The sequence below is a fragment of the Sebastes fasciatus genome, chromosome 6 (genome assembly GCF_043250625.1).
Source record: "Sebastes fasciatus isolate fSebFas1 chromosome 6, fSebFas1.pri, whole genome shotgun sequence".
Lineage (NCBI taxonomy): Eukaryota > Metazoa > Chordata > Actinopteri > Perciformes > Sebastidae > Sebastes > Sebastes fasciatus.
The window spans coordinates 37,142,280-37,162,679 of NC_133800.1; the positions used below are offsets into that span (position 1 = coordinate 37,142,280).

The 20,400-nt window shown below is 40.4% G+C and overlaps 2 protein-coding genes across 2 annotated transcripts; both read right to left on the minus strand.

Moving 5' to 3' along the window:
- Positions 1–264: 264 nt before the first annotated feature.
- On the minus strand, positions 265–13,428 carry spinb (spindlin b). The gene is made up of 7 exons (XM_074639635.1): positions 13,242–13,428; positions 7,279–7,638; positions 7,083–7,131; positions 6,821–6,915; positions 6,559–6,714; positions 4,914–5,147; positions 265–4,760 (listed from the first exon to the last, which is right to left on the minus strand). Exons 2-7 carry the CDS (start codon positions 7,331–7,333, stop codon positions 4,561–4,563), a joined length of 789 nt encoding a protein of 262 aa, XP_074495736.1. The 5' UTR covers positions 7,334–7,638; positions 13,242–13,428; the 3' UTR covers positions 265–4,560.
- A 2,211-nt stretch (positions 13,429–15,639) lies between these two features.
- LOC141770166 (uncharacterized) lies at positions 15,640–20,379 on the minus strand. Its single transcript, XM_074639823.1, has 4 exons — positions 19,584–20,379; positions 18,189–18,282; positions 15,997–16,822; positions 15,640–15,852 (listed from the first exon to the last, which is right to left on the minus strand). The coding sequence occupies exons 2-4, from the start codon at positions 18,257–18,259 to the stop codon at positions 15,640–15,642; spliced, it is 1,110 nt and encodes a 369-aa protein (XP_074495924.1). The 5' UTR covers positions 18,260–18,282; positions 19,584–20,379.
- Positions 20,380–20,400: the final 21 nt, after the last annotated feature.

Consider the following 20,400-nt stretch of genomic DNA (forward strand, 5'->3'; position numbering starts at 1 on the left):
ATAATCATCAGATGATATTTAATATAACCACAGTGAGCATGTTTGTTTAGATGGATTATTATTATGTCCACCAATAAATTAATAAACATTCATCGCTAAGAATCCCGTTTGTTTTTCTTTGTTAACTTGATTGATGTGTTTGAGTTCGTCTCTCAGCGTTGTGTCCTCTGACCTGAAGCTCCTCTTGTTGTTCTTGTTGTGACGTCTCTTGAAAAGTTCAGCAGCTTTAAGTCTAAAAGCAGAAAGAAGTGACGGACTCGGGAGTGAAAAAACAGAGAACTGGTTTATTTTAGTAAATAGTGTGAGCTCTTCACTGCTGTACAACACTGGCATCTGTAGTTGGCACTCTTTAAAGGGACAATCCACCCAGAAACACGACTCACACACATCCTGTCATCACCTCCTGCTATGAGCTGCTGTCGGCTCCGCTAGCAGGACCACTTCCATTGTTTTTCATTAGTTTTGATATTTTCTGCTCAATAACTCCAAAAACAGCAGCAGCAGCCTTCTGGGACACACGGTACAAAATCAAACGGGAAATCAACAAAAACAGAGAAATCAAACGAAAAGGCACCGAAAAGCCACAACGGACAGAAGTCAGCCGAACAACTGAAAACTACACGACATGCAACTCACATCGATTTACACTGAGAGCTATAGAGGCATGCAAAAACAACACTGCTCTGAACAGGGCTGATCGACAGCACACATACACACACACACACACACACACGCACACACATTCTCTCTCACACACACACACACACTACAGATTAATGTTTCTCTGTAAAATACGAACGGCGTGTCGGCTCCTGAACACATCACGGAGGCTGAAGATCCACCCAGACCCTGGTCTTTGCCCCCCCCCTCCACCTCCACCACCCAGGAGTCTGACTACGGCCCATCATCACCTGGTTCATCCAGCCTGAAGCCAGGTGCATTGTGGGTATCCATGATAACTTTAATAACGGCAGCAGAGACTAAATCAAAGGACACCAGCTGGTTTGTCTCCTCCTGGATGTGAGCGGAGATTACAGAGACAGCAGACGGAGCGGGACGACCAGGTGAGGAGATCAAACACACTTCTACCTGAAACAAAGAAACGACATCATCTGCTCCGCTTCAACTGGAAATATGTTTCACATATGATCACTCAATTATTAGTTCTGATTTATTAAATCCTCTCTGGCTGCTCTCTGATTGTTCTCTGATTGTTCTTAACAGATCCTTTTATATCTGAAAGAAACGAGACGCGTTCTACAATCAGAACACGACGGGGGGAGGGGTTCCGACATGAAACTGTGTGTTCTAGAATGTTCTAGTCTCAGGTGTTCTAGAATGTTCTAGAATGTGTAGCTGTGTATTTTAGGTTCTAGAACAGTGGTGGAATGTGGTGATATGAACGAGATCTTCTAGAGTCCCAGCTTCCAGACGGAGAACGCACGGTCCAAACAAACAGATTTCAAAATAAGAGTCTCTGTCTCGCTAGAACCTAAAGATGAAAGTAAAACGTGCTCGTCCTTCAGAAAAACGGTTGTATATAAACATTTGACGAGACATCTGGATGAGATGAGATACAGAAAAATCAAACGGATTCATGAATGTTGTTTAAAATGGTTCTAGAATCAGAACTTTAAATCTGAGTCAAATGTTCCGGGACTCACACCGCAGCCTGGGACCGGGAGTCTCCACGTTCTAGAATCTGAAGCCGTCAATTAACGAATAACAAACGTGTTCCTGCTTCAACCACACCGAGGGTTCTAAACGGGTTGCACACACACGATGTGACGGAACACGTTCCACAGAATCCAACGACAGATAACAGAGTCGGAACAAGAGTTCTCCAAAATAGAACAAAATGTTCTAGAAGTCAGAGACCGAGCGTGTTCTAGAACCAGAACGTGTTCCAGAACCAGAACGTGTTCTAGAACCAGAACATGTTCAAGAACCAGAACCTGTTCTAGAACCAGAACGTGTTCCAGAACAAGAACGTGTTGTAGAACCAGAACGTGTTCTAGAACCAGAACGTGTTCAAGAACCAGAACGTGTTCCAGAACCAGAACGTGTTCTAGAACCAGAACGTGTTCTAGAACCAGAACTTGTGGGGTTCCATGATGAGAATTTACTATCAAAATAAAAACATGAAAAAACCTCCAGACTAGTCTCGGTGTTCTAGAGTCAGAACGTGCCGGTTGATGGAACACGTACCACAACAACTAGAACAGGAACTAGGTTGTAGAATCGGAACAAATGGTCTTCACAACAGAACAGAGTGTTATGGAACCCACGTCAGGGACTAGAACCGGTCGGGATCCAGAATGAGAAAGGTTTAGTTGGAGATGTTGGGGATCCCTTCAGGCACGCCAGACGTGGATCAGGCAACATGGCTGTTTAATGCTAATGTAGAGTCAAGTCTGTGGTGGGTGGAGCTACATCAGCTCAGAGCACAGGATTGTGGGAGATGGAGTCTCTGACTGAGTTCTAACGGTTAAAAAGGAGGAGCGCTTTAGTCCAGACTCCGTACAGAAACATCAAAGAAACATTAACCCCGCTCAGCGGCGGGCTCAGCGGAGTGCAGTCGGGATCAGATCTTCCTACAGCTGACTGGGTCATAAACAGTATACACAGAACATAAAAGCAACAGATCATATACAAAGAGATCATATAAACATATAAACAGAAGGAACTATACAGGGCGTCCATATGAAAGCAGAAGAAGAGATAAGAAGGAGAAAGATTATTTATAAAAACAGAGAAATCAACAACACTGGATCACCGGTTCAGTCTGGAACAAACCAGCCAATCAGAGAACAGCGCCTCAGAGAGGGGGCGGGGCATGACGACTGCTACAGTTTTACCTTCACGTGATTGGCTGTGCCGACATTTACATTAAACTCAGGACTGATGAGACGGGAACAGTCCGACATTCTGATAAACACCTCATCTCTCATTAATAAGCACTTTATGAACATGTCATAAACAGTTCATAACACAATATCATGTAGCTGGAAGATGATTTAAGAGTTAACAACTACATTATAGTGAGTTATAAACCGTTTAGTAACATCCTGGATACACGTCCTGGACACCCAGTATCTATCTCATCTCACCAACAAGAGGATTTCCCAGAATGCAGCTGTGTTCCTTTGACCTGAATCTGGACCAGAATCCATTTTTCAGAGTTTGTGTGAACGTATCATCGTCGTGGTTACTGAGCGTCTACGACACCTGGAAACAGCTCGTTAGCATCGTTAGCATTCCTACTGAAAACTGAATCTGGGCGGCGACCACGAGCGCTACCTGGGAGCTAACGATGCTAACTGACGCTAGCCGAACAAACAGACCTGAGCCTCTCTCACTGTCTGATGTTAAAACCTAAAGTCATTATGGGTAATGTAGGAATCAGCTGCAACAGGGAGAAACGCTAAAACAAAAAAGAGTCTTATGTCCTCTGGTTTTTTTCCACGGCGTCCTTCAGACTTCAGCGTCTTTGTTCGTCAGCAGGGAGAGGCGGGGTCACGGGTGACCTTCAGGGAGAGGCGGGGTCACTGCAGGGAGGCGGGGTCACGGGCGACCTGCAGGGAGAGGCGGGGTCACAGGTGACTGGCAGGGAGGCGTGGTCACAGGTGACCTGCAGGGACGCGGGGTCACGGGTGACCTGCAGGGAGAGGCGGGGTCACGGGTGACCTGCAGGGAGGCGGGGTCACGGGTGACCTGCAGGGAGGCGGGGTCACGGGTGACCTGCAGGGAGGCGGGGTCACGGGTGACCTGCAGGGAGGCGGGGTCACGGGTGACCTGCAGAGAGGCGGGGTCACAGGTGACCTACAGGGAGGCGGGGTCAGTGAAATGCTCTGTGATTGGACACCAGTGTGACCTCGTAGTCCAACGTACACCTTCTATAAATACAGACGGAGACAGACGATGGTTCAGCTCTCTGTCTTCCTGAAGTCCCGTCCCTTCATTAACCCCGGCAGACTCAGACCGGTCCGCCCCCCCTCCTCTGACGACGGAGGTCTCTAATGGTCTGACAGGGTTTCAGGAAAAGGGGGGGGGAGGAGGTCTTTCTGTTTTACTTAAATAGTTCCAGACCTGCTTTGACTCTGGAGATGGAAATGATATCTGGGTCGGGGGGGACCTGGAGGATCTCAGGATCGGGTCCTCGCAGATCTCACTTTTCAAACTGAACCAGATTTATATATTTGAGTTTTTATTGTTCCAGAATCTAATTTAACAGACGAGGTTTCAGTTGGTCCAGTAATCCGGGACCGCTGATCTCCTTTAGGAAGCGTCCCAACAGGGTCTGAAGAACACTGATGATGGAGGACAGATGGGCGGAGACACCTGAAGACTTGGAGCTGGTTGTAGTTTCCTGTCTTGGTGTGGGGGGGGGGTTCTTGTGTTTAAGGCGTTTCATAAAAGAACGAGTAAAGAATGATGTCATCCAGATGTTTTGAACGCCAGCTGTAGTTTTTCTTCACTGGGGGAGTTTTTTGTTTTCTGGTCTCAGCAGGTCTCAGTAAGTCTTTTTGGGGGGTGGTTCCTGGACCAGGTCTTCTGGTCTTAGGAGGTCTTGACCAGGTCGTAGACGTAGATGTGGAAGTCGTCGTCGAACTTGATGAAGTAGACGGAGGGCTTGGCCTCCACCTGGTGGATGACCATCCCCGACCGCTTGCCGCCGTCCTCTTTGGCGTACTCCACCTGTTTGCCCACCAGACTGTCGACCACCTCGCCGGGTTCCCGCTCCGCCGCCACGCTGTCGTCTGCAGAGAGGAGGACAGACGGAGGGTCAGGTTGTGTTTTTATCAACTATGGCAGCCTTAATAATTATTAAATACTCATTTAAATACAATAAAATGAAGTAAGAACGGGAGTGAGACGTCGGTGTTTGAGTCGGTCATATGAAGTGAACCTACTGGAGTCGGGCATGATGCGCAGGTCTCCCTCCTTGTAGTCGTCCAGCAGCTGGTACATGTAGAGGACCGGGTCCTTCTCATAGGTGATGTAGAACCAGGCGGTCATGATCGGAGCCCGAGCCAGCACCATCCCCCTCCACTCCTCCTTCGGCCCGTCCTCCGTCTCGAACATGTGCTCCACCGCTTTACCGATCATCGTCTCCGCCAGCAGCGAGTCGCTCACGCGGGCCGGAGCTGGACCAATCACAGAGAGGCACACGGGGGGGGAGGGGTTATGGAAATACACAGGAAATGTCCTTTCTGTTTAGTTTTTAGTTTTTCTTAAGGGATATACTGTCGTTTTTTTTATTTAGTTTCAGTTTACTAACAATATTTTTCACTGCTTATTTTAGTTTTAGTTTCCTACAATAACCCCGGTGTGCAGGAGACCAGAGAGAATGATGTTGTGTGTTCAGCTCTCACAGTCTGAAAAAAAGTCTGTAAAATAGGCTGAAAAATGTCTGGAAAAAGACCAGTAAAAAGACCAGTAAAAAAGACCAGTAAAAAGACCAGTAAAAAGACCAGTAAAAAGACCAGGAAAAAGACCAGTAAAAAAGACCAGTAAAAAGACCAGGAAAAAGACCAGTAAAAAGACCAGTAAAAAAGACCAGTAAAAAAGACCAGTAAAAAGACCAGTAAAAAAGACCAGTAAAAAGACCAGTAAAAAGACCAGTAAAAAGACCAGTAAAAAGACCAGTAAAAAGACCAGTAAAAAGACCAGGAAAAAGACCAGTAAAAAAGACCAGTAAAAAGACCAGGAAAAAAGACCAGTAAAAAGACCAGTAAAAAGACCAGTAAAAAGACCAGGAAAAAGACCAGTAAAAAAGACCAGTAAAAAGACCAGTAAAAAGACCAGGAAAAAGACCAGTAAAAAAGACCAGTAAAAAGACCAGGAAAAATGTCTAAACCATTTTTATTTTTTTATTTTTTTTAAGTCTGAAAAATGTGAGAAAAATGTCTTAAAAAAAGTCAGAAAAGTGTCTGGATAAATGGCCAAAACTTCCCGAAAAAAAGTCTGAAATGTCTGAAAAAATGTCTGGAATAAAAAAACAGAAAAATGTCCAGAAAAAGTCTGATAAATGTTTGGAAAATGTCAGAAAAAATAACCAAAAAATGTCAGGATCAATGTGTCAGTTTGTGGCTTCTAAGTGAATCTCTGTGTTTGAGGTTTAGTTCCTCTCCTGCGTCCAGATATCTGCTGTATTTTACTGTTTCATGTTCAGCTGTAGAAGTCGTCTTTAGTTGCTGCCGATGAAAACCCAACATTTCCTGATTTTGCAGCTTCATAATAAAAGCTTTTAAATAAAATAACAGGGGACTTTTATTGTGAAGAATACAGGAAATGAAAAGCCGCTCCGCTGACGACCAGTCACAGCGAAGGATCAGCCCGCTGCTTTTAAACATCCTCAACTGAAGTCAAGATCTTCTCATCAGTCTCAGTCACACCTCCCAGCAGGTAGCCCTGTTATAATGGAGATGCTAATCCCCGCAGCGCCGTGCCGTGCCGTGCCGTGCCGTGCCGTGCCGTGCCAGGCCAGGCCAGGCCAGGCCAGGCCAGGCCAGGCCAGCACACATGTATGGAAAAAGGCCTAAAAGTTGTCCTCACCCACTCGGTCGGGCAGCACCTCCAGGCCCACCACCCTCTCATCGCTGTACAGCTCCAGGCCGTAGATGCAGTCGAAGCCGTCGTATTTGATCAGGTAGAGGGACGGGTTGACGGGGACCTGGTCCAGGACCGTCCCCTTCCACTGGGACGACTTACCTACGAGGAAGCAAACACAAAACACGGTTTAAACCCCTCATCATGATCACAACGAGGATTGTAAAGACAACATCAGCTGAATAAAATGAGTTGAAAGCAGACTTACTGCCCTCCTTCCAGATGTGCTGGATCCTGCAGCCCACGATGTTCCTTCTGGGCTGAGCCAGAGTCTTACTGGGACCAACACTGGTCCTCTGCTTCCTGCAGGGAGACACCCAGAAACACATGATGATGACTAAAGACCAGCGCTGCAGAATTAATACAATATTAATCACCATCACGACTAAATGAAGAAGATCACCTGAGATACTGACGTTTAAAATATGAATATGTCATATTTAACATGTGATGACGTTGATCAGACTTACTTGTGTGAGTTCTTCTTCTTCATCATGTTTGCAGAAACGCCTGAATGTCCTGAAACACACAAACACTCAGCATCATCACACCGACTGGTGGTGCGTTCAAGGACGCTCTGACATCAGGACAAACAACCAAATTCACATCATTATTTATTATTATTATTAATATTATTATTATTATCATATAGTTGTCTGAACTCACCCCCATCTGCTCGGGGGGGCCGCGGGGCCCCTGGGCTCTTGAATGGGGTCTTCATTCATCCACCTGTGAGGGCCGCCAGCCGGGCCGCCGGTCCAGACTAAACACTGGGAGTCGGTCTGCGTGACGCCGGGCCGGGGGTCGGTGTGTGAGGGAGGGGGGGAGGAGAGGGGAGGAGGGAGGATGGAGGGAAAGGGGGGGGAGGAGGGTGGGGAAAGGAGGGAGGAGGTGGTGGGAGAGAAGGAGCACCAGGAATTAGGCCGGGCCCTGGGCAGGCTGCATACAGGCCGGGTTCAGACTAACGCCTGGAGACTGAGGCCACGTCACAGCTGATGGACGCGATGAGGAGACCGAGGGTTCCGCCTGAGGAGGGAAATCATGGGCATGATTATTAACCCATTATGAACTGAATATTAACTCATTATGAACTCATTATGAACTCATTATGAACTCATTATTAACCCATTATGAACTGAATATTAACTCATTATGAACTCATTATGAACTCATTATTAACCCATTATGAACTGAATATTAACTCATTATGAACTCATTATGAACTCATTATTAACCCATTATGAACTGAATATTAACTCATTATGAACTCATTATGAACTCATTATTAACCCATTATGAACTGAATATTAACTCATTATTAACTCAATATTAACTGACTCAGATCTCTTCATTCCAGATTCAATGTTTAATTTTCTTATTTTTAACTGATAACAGATGATTTTATCTGAACGGATTATTAATAAAGATCTTTATGCATTTTGCCTCCTGAAATGTTTTAAGCATTTTGTAATAAAGTTTATCATTATTAAATGGTAAGGAATTTTAAAACATGTCCATCATAAGTACTCAATATCTCGTTTATTAGCACAACAGACGAGCTGAAACCGGAGTATGGAGGACAAAACCTGCCAAAATACAAAATAAATGAATAAATGACTCAATAAATAAATATGTCATTAAATGTAGCAAAAATAATAATAAAAATAAATGTAGCCATTAATTAATTTATTAAATGTGACATAAATAGATATTTCTGTTTTAATTGGCTTCTTTATTTATTTATCTTTGTATTAAAACTTAATCTTAAACCTCATTTATTTACTCTTCTGTTTAATTTTCCCTTTTATTTAATTATGACACATCTGGAGTGAGAAGCAGAAATGTATAAAGAAAAAAATACAGAAATAAACAAGTTTAGGGAAATAAATAAGGGTTGAAATGCAAAGGGAAAATCCTGCAGAAATAAGTTAATAAATGCATAAATAAATACATATTTAAAAATACATATTAAATAAATAAAAACTAAATGTATAGATAAATAATGCAAAAATTAATTAATTAATTAAAAAATGAATACAAATAAATAAAAGGAAAAATGAAACAGAAGAATAAATAAATGAGGGAATTAATACAAAGATAAATATATAAAGACACAAATTAAAACAAAAATATCAATTTATGCCACATTTAATAAATTAATTAATGGATACATTAATTTGTAATATTATTTTTGCTACATTTAATGACATTTATTTATTTATTTATTGAGTCATTCATTTATTTTTTATTTACGCAGGATCCGTCCTCCATATCAGAAAACCTTTTGTCATTTTTTTCATTGAAAATGATTTAAATGATTTAAATGATTTAAATGATTTAAATGATTTAAATGATGAAGCATTTATTGACCTATTGATTAATCAGTTATCAGACCGATGTGGTTGGATCTATTTCGTTTCGTGAAACCACAACAAGCAGCTGTTCTGGTGTCTGAAACACCGCAGGACGTTTCTCATCACCGACTTTATGCAAATTATCAAACACACAACTCAGGACTTCATCACTTCCTGTCTGTGTGTCTCTGTTCTATACAGACTGATGTTTGGCTTTATATAAGATGAGGTAGAGAACAGAACAGACAGAAAGAGGTCAGTAAACATCTGGATCAACTGGAATCCAACAGGCAGCAGACAGAGAGGAAACCTCCAGATCATCACAGAGATGAGATCCGGTTTACAAGGTCATCAACGCCACAAGCAACAACACAGACAGACAGACAGACAGACAGACAGACAGACAGACAGACAGACAGACAGACAGACAGACAGACAGTAACAGACAGACAGACAGACAGACAGACAGACAGAGAGACAGACAGAGAGACAGACAGAGAGACAGACAGAGACACAGACAGAGACAGACAGACAGACAGACAGACAGACAGAGAGAGAGACAGACAGAGAGACAGACAGAGAGACAGACAGAGACACAGACAGAGACAGACAGACAGACAGACAGACAGACAGACAGACATGATAGTAGCACACAGACAAACTGCTTTATGGAGATAAAATAACGGATAAAGAGCTGCAAGCTGCAACAACACCTGCAACACAAACCACAGACCTGCTGCTGCTGCTGCTGCATGATACTAACACACTGACTCAGATCAGACCAAGATACACCAGGATCAACCAGACCAAGATAGACCAGGATCAACCAGACCAGGATCAGACTGAGGCCACAGTGGAGAAGATTAAATCCAGCAGGAGGTGGAGATCTGAGATCTGATCTGATCTGAGATCTGGGATCTGAGATGTGAGATCTGATCGGAGGGATTGAAGCTCTTCAGGTTTCTAGACGGAGGAAGATCTGCTGCTTTCAGCTTCCTCATCATCTTATATTTATGAAATATTCACTAGAACCAAACATTGTATGTTGATAAGAAGTGAAAGTCAATAGTTGGTTCCATGTCAACCTCAGCGGCCAGCAGCAGAGCTACGCTGCCGCCATTTTGGACTGAAAGAGACTACCAGACGCCAGTAAAATGTCCTCCTACAGAGAGACGTACAGAAGTGAAACTATATTATTTCTATTCTGTTGTCATATTTAATGTCTCTACTGAAATGTCCTGTGTTGAACAATAACAATATTATGAAATATGCATACTATTATAACTATTTACTTATTAAACTCTTTGCCCGGCTGCTTCTAGGGCTGCACGATTATTATCACGATTATTTTGATCAATATTGAGATGATTATTATTCATAGATCATTCATCTACACGCTATTCAAACACGGCTACAGAGTGGAATCACTACCCGCGGTCGGGGTGAACGTCCATCAGATCAAAGCATGTAAACAAACTATGACGCTCGTTTCTCTCTTCTTTTCTGAGACTTATGATGACTGAGTTTTTATTCATAGTTATAATTATTTATTACACGACTGTGTTGAATACTCGATTCTGATTGGTCAATCACGGCGTTCTGCGGTCTGTAATTTCTGTATAACAGACCGTTGCTATGTATAACAGACCGTTGCTATGTATAACAGACCGTTGCTACGTATAACAGACTGTTGCTACGTATAACAGACCGTTGCTATGGGCGCAGCTCTGATGTCGGACTCTGGAGGACCGTTTTTGTGTCTAAATATTGATTTCTTCAGTAAGTAGCCGTGTAATAATCAGGATGGCCCTGAAGGGGATTCTTTCACAACAACGAGCGGCTCGCTGTTCATCATCTCTTACTTAATTCCGAGTGAAGTTTACTGTTTAAAAAAGGCAGTCGCTAACAAGCGGCTAAATGAGACGACTAAACATCATCACGCCGACACGTCCTCCTTCACAGCCTCGTTGTGTTTACTCGCGTCATGTGACCGCGGTGGAGTTGGTTTGTAGTCTAACGGTCGCTTTTTACTTCTGCTGAGTGCATTCACGCTTCATAAATCATAAAGTGGTGTTCATTAGTGGAGATTATCTTACTGAACAAAACGTGTCGGTATCATAAACGTTTGTTTGCCGCAGAGCTGATTTTCTGCAATAATCCAAAACCTAATGGAACAATCCCATTGGCTGTTAGTGGAGGGAACCAGGGAGATGATCACTTCCTGGTTGGCCTACAAAAACACGTTGTCCTTGGAGAACTCATAGACATTTATACATAGACGCCTCATTGGACGCTTCCACCATCCAGGAGTCAATGTGCCGTCTATTGGTGCCTTCAAATGTGGTGGTGTTTACCGTGTTTACGAGTTAGGTCCATATGACCGCCACCCCCCACCCTCATGTCGTATTCACGACCTCATAAATGAAAAGTTCCTGAAATTTCCGAGTTCACGACTTGTGACGTGTTTGTTGACGTTGTCAGAAATGGCGGAGGCCTTGGAAGTTAATTTTTCGGTGCATAATAAGTTAATATATTGTACTTTTAGTCGTATGTTGTTTTTCTTCGTAATTGTATATGTCTGAAGAAAATGTTGATATTCTCAACGGCCTCATCTTTCTCCTCCGTCATTATGTCTTTGCATGATGTTACCCACTCGCTAGCTTGCTAGCCTCTGTGGCTTCTAGACGCCGACAGTAACGTTAATATTAGCGTTGCTTAGCAGCGGCGTTCTCATGATTTAACCACTTGAACACCAAACATATCGTGCACAAGACTTCCCATGTTGTAAACACGAGCTCACCAGTTTCATTTGAAGGCACCAAATGTCTACGTATATACTGTATGTACTGTATATACTGTACGTACTGTATGTCTATGGTAGTACTCTATTATGGTAAGTTGAACCTGGTGAAATGAAGCTCCAGATCTCCTCTCACAGTGAGAGACTGGTGATGTCGGTCTCTGCAGTTCACGTTGCAGAAGAGTGAGGAGAGACGTGTGTTTCAGATGCAGTCTGAATGGTAAAAATGTGTTGAGCCACTGAGGAGATATCAACATCTAAATGTAGAAACCTGCAGATGTGAGGGCGTATGGAGGAGAATAACATCAGCTGTAGGTGATGTTAACGTGTCGACTACATCAGTGGAAACATACAGTGAACACTGAGGGTAAAAAAAACACACTGCTGGGAACATAGGAACCATGAGAGAGGTCGTCAGACTACCAGGAGGATACTGAGCTGAACACAGTTACCATGAACACAACATCTGGGAGTCCTGCAGCAGCAGCAGCTTCACCTCCTCCGTTACTACCAACACATCACACCTCAGCTCACATTATAGTATAATATAACATAATAACAGCGTGGTGTCATCACAGTGTTCCTGTTCATATAACTGGAGTAAATAATGAGTTGTTTTGGCTGCTGATGATGAAGATGACCATCCAGAGGTCACAGGTAACCTCCTCCTCCTTCTCCTCCTCTTTAACTGACCACCACACACATATTTATAAATATATTTATATAAACCAACCTGCTGGTTTACACTCCAACATATTGAAAACAATGAACACAACATCTGGGAGTCCTGCAGCAGCTTCATCTCCTCTGATAGTACTAATAACACATCAGACCTCAGCTCATATTACAATACAATATAACATAATAACAGCATGGTGTCATCACTGAGTGTTCCTGTTCATATAACTGGAGTAAATACTGAGCTGAACACAGTTACCATGAACACAACATCAGCTTCACCTCCTCTGGTTCTACTAACAGCTCACAGTATAGTATAATATAACATAATAACAGCATGGTGTCATCACTGAGTGTTCCTGTTCATATAACTGGAGTAAATACTGAGCTGTTTTGGCTGCTGATGATGATGACCATCCAGAGGTCACAGGTAACCTCCTCCTCTCTAACTGACCACATAGATAGATCTATGTGTGTATATGCAGGTTAACTAACAGTGTGTCTGTATGGAGATGAAGATGCGTCGGCTGGGCAGTGAGGAGTGGATCTCTGCAGCTGGCCGCCATATTGCGCCAGTATTTACTAAAACCCGCATCAGTGAGAAAAAACAGAAAGCAGCTTCAGCAGCGAACAAAGGAGCAGAGAGAGCAGAGAGGAGAGAGAGGAGAGAGAAGGAGGAGAGGAGGAGAGGAGCGGTGAGCTAACTGCTCTCCTGGCTCTCTGCGGTAACACGGTGAACCGGACAAACCGCCCGTTAACCGGCCCGTCCCGCGCTACCGGAGGCCGCAGCTTCTTACCGATCCAGCAGTCAGTGTCGCCGCATAATCCCGATCAGCCGCCGATCAACCCGCCGAGGCTCCAGATTGATCCGCTCTCCTCCCGGTCGGTTACCGCCGCGGCGTCAAGCTGGACGAACTCAAGATGGAGGCCGGAAGTCAGGCGCGCAGGCCTACAAAATAAAAGCGGGGACTTTTTGCTGCAACGTTTTTCTTCTTCTTCGCGGTTTTTGATTTGTGGCAGAGTTCAATAACAACGTTGAGGTGCATACCGCCCCCTACCGCCCCGGAGGATGTAGAACAAGAAATGAATAATAAATAAATGACTCAATAAATAAATAAATAAAGATTTCGTTAAATATAGAAAAATAATTTTGAAAATAGATGTGGCCATTCATTATTTTATTTTACATTTTTTGGACTTTTATCCCGTTATTTATTGGACTTATTTTTAAACTTTTTTTCGTCAATTATTCAGACTTTTTTCTGACTTTTTTGTTTGTTTGTTTTTTCGTACATTTACGGTCAGACGTACGGTCTTTCGGAAATTTTTCGTACTTTTTTTCACACATTTTTCGGACTTTCATTCTGTTATTTTGTAAATATATTTTTAAACTTTTTTTCGTAAATATTTCTGACCATTTTTAGACTTTTTTTTATTTTTTACTTTTTTTCAGATATTTCCAGAATTTTTTGTTTTTTTGTACATTTATCTGACTTTATTTCGGACCTCTTTTGGACATTTTTCGGACATTCTTCTGACTATTTTTTTAAAAGATATTTTACGTTTTTCTTTTATTTAATTTTTTTCTTAACTTTTTTTGTTTGTTTGTTTATTTGTTTGTTTTATTAATTATTAAAATTCATTATTTATTTATCTTTGTATTAACTCCCCTACTTATCTAATCTTCTGTTTAAAGTTTACTTTTATGTATTAATGTATTTATTTTTATTCATTTTTAAATTAATTTTTGCAATTTATTATTTATGTATTAATTTTTATTTATTTAATATTTATTCTAAGATATATGTATTTATTTATTTCTGCACGATTTTCCCTTTGCATTTCAACCCTTATTTATTATGGAGGATGGAACCTGCCAAAATAAAAAATAATAAAATAAATAACTTACTTAATAGAGATTGCAATAACGTTGAGGTGCATACCGCCCCGGAGGATGTAGAACAAGAAATGAATAAATAAATGACTCAATAAATAAATAAATAAATAAAGATGTCGTTAATATAAATGTTGCTACATTTGATGACGTTTATTTTATTTATTGAGTAAATTATTAGCACAGTAAGCATTTTTTATTTCATTTATTTATTTTATATTCATCTTTAAATGTATGTATTGGGACATTTATAAAAAAATAAAAGAAGACCTTTGATCATGTAATTTACATGTCCCATACAGCCTGGTGTTCTGGCATGCAATCAGCTGCACATAAAACCCTAAAAATTGCAAATAAACGTTACAGTCAAGCAGAACTCCCATTCAGCCTTCAGCATCAACTTTCCTTTGTTGTGCCAATCGGTGTTAGCTAGCTTGTTAGCTAGCAGGCGGTGGAAGCACGCCTCTGGGTTTGGTGTACGGGACAGTTTGACTTTCGGCATTTTCATTTGTATCATTTGGTTCAGGGTGCCAGTCAGGTCTCGGTCCTGACATTTAACATACTGTAGGTCAGTCACGTTTTGTTTTCAGCTGTAGTTCTTTTATTTTAAATGTTTAAATCAAACCTCACAAAGGAATGTGCAATTCATAAAGTACACCCTCCACATAGAATGACCAGAGTTCATAACAACACAAACACTACATCTTTGCAAAATCAACATAGTCATATATTGAATTAAACTGATAAGATCAAAGTTTCCGAAGGGCTGGATTTGACCGGATTTGACAATGTCAGCTAGCAGCTCTAGCAGATCTAGTAGATCTAGTAGCGCTAGTAGCTCTAGTAGATCTAGTAGCGCTAGTAGCGCTAGTAGCTCTAGTAGATCTAGTAGCGCTAGTAGCGCTAGTAGCTCTAGTAGATCTAGTAGCGCTAGTAGCTCTAGTAGATCTAGTAGCTCTAGTAGATCTAGTAGCGCTAGTAGCTCTAGTAGATCTAGTAGCGCTAGTAGCTCTAGTAGCTCTAGTAGATCTAGTAGCTCTAGTAGCTCTAGTAGATCTAGTAGCGCTAGTAGCTCTAGTAGATCTAGTAGCTCTAGTAGCTCTAGTAGATCTGGTAGCGCTAGTAGCTCTAGTAGATCTGGTAGATCTAGTAGCGCTAGTAGCTCTAGTAGATCTGGTAGCGCTAGTAGCTCTAGTAGATCTAGTAGCGCTAGTAGCACGACAAACAGAATTTGATGTAGTATTAGTTGTAGGCTATTTACATTTAACACGCAGGGCAAAGACACAGGACACAACCTCTGATTATCCATCCATCGGCACGACACCTTTATCTTTCTGACGGACCTGCTTTACCTTGTTAGCAGATGTTACCGTGCTAACAGATGTTACCTTGCCATCAGTGTTTACTGTGCTAGCAGGCTTTACTGTGCTACCAGACTTTACCTTGCTAGCAGACTTTACCGTGTTACCAGACTTTACCTTGTTAGCAGACTTTACCTTGCTAGCAGACTTTACCTTGCTAGCAGACGTTACCTTGTTAACAGACGTTACCTTGTTAACAGACTTTACCTTGCTAGCAGACGTTACCTTGTTAACAGACGTTACCTTGTTAACAGACGTTACCGTGCTAGCAGACGTTACCTTGTTAACAGACGTTACCGTGCTAGCAGACGTTCCCATGCTACCAGACTGCCGTTTCCGACAGTAAGCTGGAGCCGTTATCGGTGTATTTTGTGTCATTTCTCTGATGTTCTGCTGCAGCTCGCCGACAACATCAGTTAACCAGCAGATCTTCTTATTCAGTCGTCTCGTCTTCTGTTTTTCCATTTTTAAATTTTTGCGGCAGTTGTCCAGTTTTCTTCCCACCATCTGAATTTTACAGTGTAATTTGTGACAGGCGTCGATCTGCATGTTGGGAGCAGGACAGTGGTCAGCAGAGGCTGAACTGCTGGATGATGGTCTGACATGTTCCTGTGGTGTAGTCTGAGTAGCCGTGGATCTGGACTGTGGGTCGGTGTTAACCTTGGTGTTTACCTCACTGTAAACCTCGGTGATAACCACAGGGTCTACCTCAGTTTTAACCACAGTGTTGACCACAGTGTTGACCTCACTGTTAACCTCGGTGTTGACCACGGTGTTAACCTCGGTGTTGACCTCACTGTTAACCTCGGTGTTGACCTCGGTGTTGACCTCTGTAGATGTGACTTCTCCAGACGTAGAGGGACCCGTCGTGTTGTGGTACGGGTGATCTAGGTAAACAATGTCACTTAACTTTCTGTGCATATTATATATCGGTGTCCACCTGGAGAAGGCAAAAATAGTCGGGACAGCATTTGAATGTAGTTTCCTTCTCCCGCTGCGGGCATAGAAACAGTCCGGGGTGAAGTGTAGAGCACATATTCGGGAGTTGGGCGTCGGCTTCCAGTTCCTGCGCTTTATGTTACGGACCCACTGACGCTTCCTCTTCACATCACGGTGTGGAAAACTGGAAAAAAATTGTATCATCAAATTAAGTGGTATGAAAATCTCATGTTTAACTAATGCCGACCTCACACCTAACGACGTTTAAAGCGATTTTTACTGCCGCACACATATTTCCAATATCAGAATAAAATCAGGAATTATTTCAGACATCTAACTAAAAACACATTGACTTCCACACGAGGGAACAGGACATGACTTTTTTTCAGAAATTTTTTGTTACTTTATTTTTCTGATTTCTTTTTTTTTTTTTAAGATACTTTACTTTTTTTTTTTTTTTTTTAAGCTTTTTTCCAGACATTTTTTGGACTTTTATTTCGTTATTTATTGGACTTTTTTTTTCCGTATATTTTTCATTATTTTTTTCAGACATTTTTCAGACTTTTGTTTGTTTGTTTGTTTTTTCATACATTTTTCTGTAATTTTTTTTTACTTTTTCCGGATATTTCCAGAATTTGGGTTTTTTTTTTGTACATTTATAGGACTTTATTTCGGACCTCTTTCGGAAATCTTTCAGACATTCTTCGGACTTTTTTCAGACATTTTATGGACTTTGATAACGTTATTTTTTGGAAATTTTTCTTTTTAACTTTTTTTCCCGTAATTTTTTTAAAACTTTTTTTCAGACAATTTTTTAACTTTATTTTCGGACATTTTTCTGATTTTTTTTTTTTTTAACTTTAAGATATTTGACGGAATTTTTCTCTTTAAAATTTTTTTTCAGACATTATTGGGACTTTTATTCCATTATTTATCAGACTTTTTTTCTTTTTTTTTTTCGGACATTCTTCTGACTTTTTTTCAGACATTTTTTCCATTATTTTGTGGACATTTTTTAAAACTTTTTTCGTAAATATTTCTAAGTTTTTTTCAGACATTTTTCAGAGTATTTTTTTTTTATTTACTTTTTTCGAATATTTTTCGGAATTTTTTATTTTTTTGTAAATTTTTTCAGACCTATTTTGGAACTTTTTCGGACATTCTTCTGACTTTTTTCAGACATTTTTTGGACTTTCATTGACTTTGATTCTGTTATTTTTTGGACATTTTTCTTTTTAACTTTTTTTCCCGTATTTTTTCTAACTTTTTCTGACATTTTTGTCTTATTTTTTTCTGAATCTCTTTAATATTTTTCGGAATTTTATATTTAAAAAAAAACATTTGATAAAATGTTAACTCATTTATTTAAGCACTCTATGTATAATTCATAGTTTTTTTTAAACTAGATCCTTTCTATAAGAAAATGACAACTTTGAAGAGTAATGAATGAAATAAAAACTCATGGATCTGATCACACATTAGCATGGTAAAGCTAATTGCTTGCTAGCATTAGCCTACATAAAAATACGAATGAACTGTATAAAACATACCAGAACAGAGGAACCTTGCATCCACTCCCGTCTGTTCGCTGCACACAGTTCAGGACGACACAAGACGGCATCTTCAACTATCGGGAACTTCTCACTGGGAAGACAAAAAAAGGTTTAGTTTATCTTTTCATATTCAAATATTATTACAAAAAAATAACTCATGTTCCACCAAAAAATAACTCATGTTCCACCAAAAAACAACACATGTTCCACCAAAAAATAACTAATTTTCAACTAAAAAATAACTCATGTTCCACCAAAAAATAACTCATGTTCCACCAAAAAACAACTCATGTTCCACCAAAAAACAACTCATGTTCCACCAAAAAACAACTCATGTTCTACCAAAAAACAACTCATGTTCCACCAAAAAACAACTCATGTTCCACCAAAAAATAACTCATGTTCCACCAAAAAACAACACATGTTCCACCAAAAAATAACTAATTTTCAACTAAAAAATAACTCATGTTCCACCAAAAAATAACTCATGTTCCACCAAAAAATAACTCATGTTCAACTAAAAAATAACTCATGTTCCACCAAAAAACAACTCATGTTCCACCAAAAAATAACTCATGTTCAACTAAAAAATAACTCATGTTCAACTAAAAAATAACTTATGTTCCACCAGCGGGTCTGTTAGAAATAGAAATATGAAGCTTTTCCTGATACTTTAACATGAAGCTGATGATACTTGTGTACTTTTACTGCTAATAATTTTACTTCATGAAGCTGAGAATAGTTGTGTATTTTTACTGCTGATATTTTAACATCATGAAGCTGATAATACTGTAAATGTACCTGTGAACAGAGTACTTTTATGTGTACTTTTACTACTGATACTTTAACATCATGAAGCTGATAATACTGTAAATGTACCTGTGAACAGAGTACTTTTATGTGTACTTTTACTACTGATACTTTAACATCATGAAGCTGATAATACTGTAAATGTACCTGTGAACAGAGTACTTTTATGTGTACTTTTACTACTGATACTTTAACATCATGAAGCTGATAATACTGTAAATGTACCTGTGAACAGAGTACTTTTACATCGCAGTATGTGTACTTCTAATGCAGTATAATGATGTGAATACTTCCTCCTCTGGTCAGTATTAAATATGAGAGTAGTACATGAGGTATTTGTGCATGCAGTACTGGTAGACATGGAGGTACTATTACTCAGTAAAAGAGAGATTTGAGAAGTTAAACTTGTAACGTGAAGTAGAAGTAACGTTAACCCTCTGGGTCGCGTTACTTCGTCATCAGTCAGTAACGTTAACCCGCTTTAATACTCACTAATACTGAGATTTATTAAAGCCTGATATCACATAACTGTAGCAGGATGACGTAGTCCAATATTTAGAGTTATTATCAACGTTAACTCACCTCCACGGAGCCGCTAAAGGTGAGACTACTGCGCATGCTCTGTGGGCCCGGAAGCACATACCGGAAGTTCCGGGTATTCTGCTTCCGCCCTTTTCTTCTTCGGTTTTCTGGCGGACTGCAAAAACAACGTTCAAGGCGCCACCTGCTGTTCGGGAGTAACACAACAAAGCAGAAATACATAAAGAAAAGAATACAGAAATAAATAAGTTTGGGTAAATAAATTTAGAGGGAAAATCCTGCATAAATATATAAATACATTTAAAAATAAATATAAAATAAATACAAATAAATGCATAAATAAAAATACATAAATAAATGGAAAATTATACAGAAGAGTAAATAAATAAGGGAATTAATACAAAGACAAATAATAATAATAATAAATTAATTAACAATTAAATAATATTAGTTATTTTTAAACAGGCCAATCTTCATAATGAATACTTTTACTTTTGGTATTTTTAAAAACTTTTTTACTTTTACTTGAGTAATATTTTGAAACGCAGGACTTACTTGTAGAGTATTTGTACACGTTGGTATAATTACTTTTACTTCAGTAAAATACCTCAATACCACCACTACTTTCTTGCGGAGAGTTCGATTGATGCTCTGGGCAACAGCTAGTTAGCTTAGCTTAGCATAAAGACTGGAAACAGATGGAAACAGCTAGCCTGGCTCTGTCGAAAAGGTAACAACATCCACCTACCAGCTCCTCTAAAGCTGATTAACATGTTGTATCTCGTTATTCTAAGGGGGTTATGTGTCGAAATATTTCTTGAGCGAGTACGGGAGTTTAATTACTGAGCTTGACTTGGGT

Coding starts and splice junctions, on each gene's coding strand:
- spinb (XM_074639635.1), bottom strand. CDS start 7,333: ATGAAGACCCCATTCAAGAGCCCAGGGGCCCCGCGGCCCCCCCGAGCA. Junction 7,132..7,278: donor GCCCCCCCGAGCAGATGGGG/GTGAGTTCAGAC, acceptor TGTGTGTTTCAG/GACATTCAGGCGTTTCTGCA. Junction 6,916..7,082: donor AAGAAGAAGAACTCACACAA/GTAAGTCTGATC, acceptor GTCTCCCTGCAG/GAAGCAGAGGACCAGTGTTG.
- LOC141770166 (XM_074639823.1), bottom strand. CDS start 18,259: ATGCCGTCTTGTGTCGTCCTGAACTGTGTGCAGCGAACAGACGGGAGT. Junction 16,823..18,188: donor TGCAAGGTTCCTCTGTTCTG/GTATGTTTTATA, acceptor ATTTTTTTCCAG/TTTTCCACACCGTGATGTGA. Junction 15,853..15,996: donor TGGGAACGTCTGCTAGCACG/GTAACGTCTGTT, acceptor TCTGCTAGCAAG/GTAAAGTCTGCTAGCAAGGT.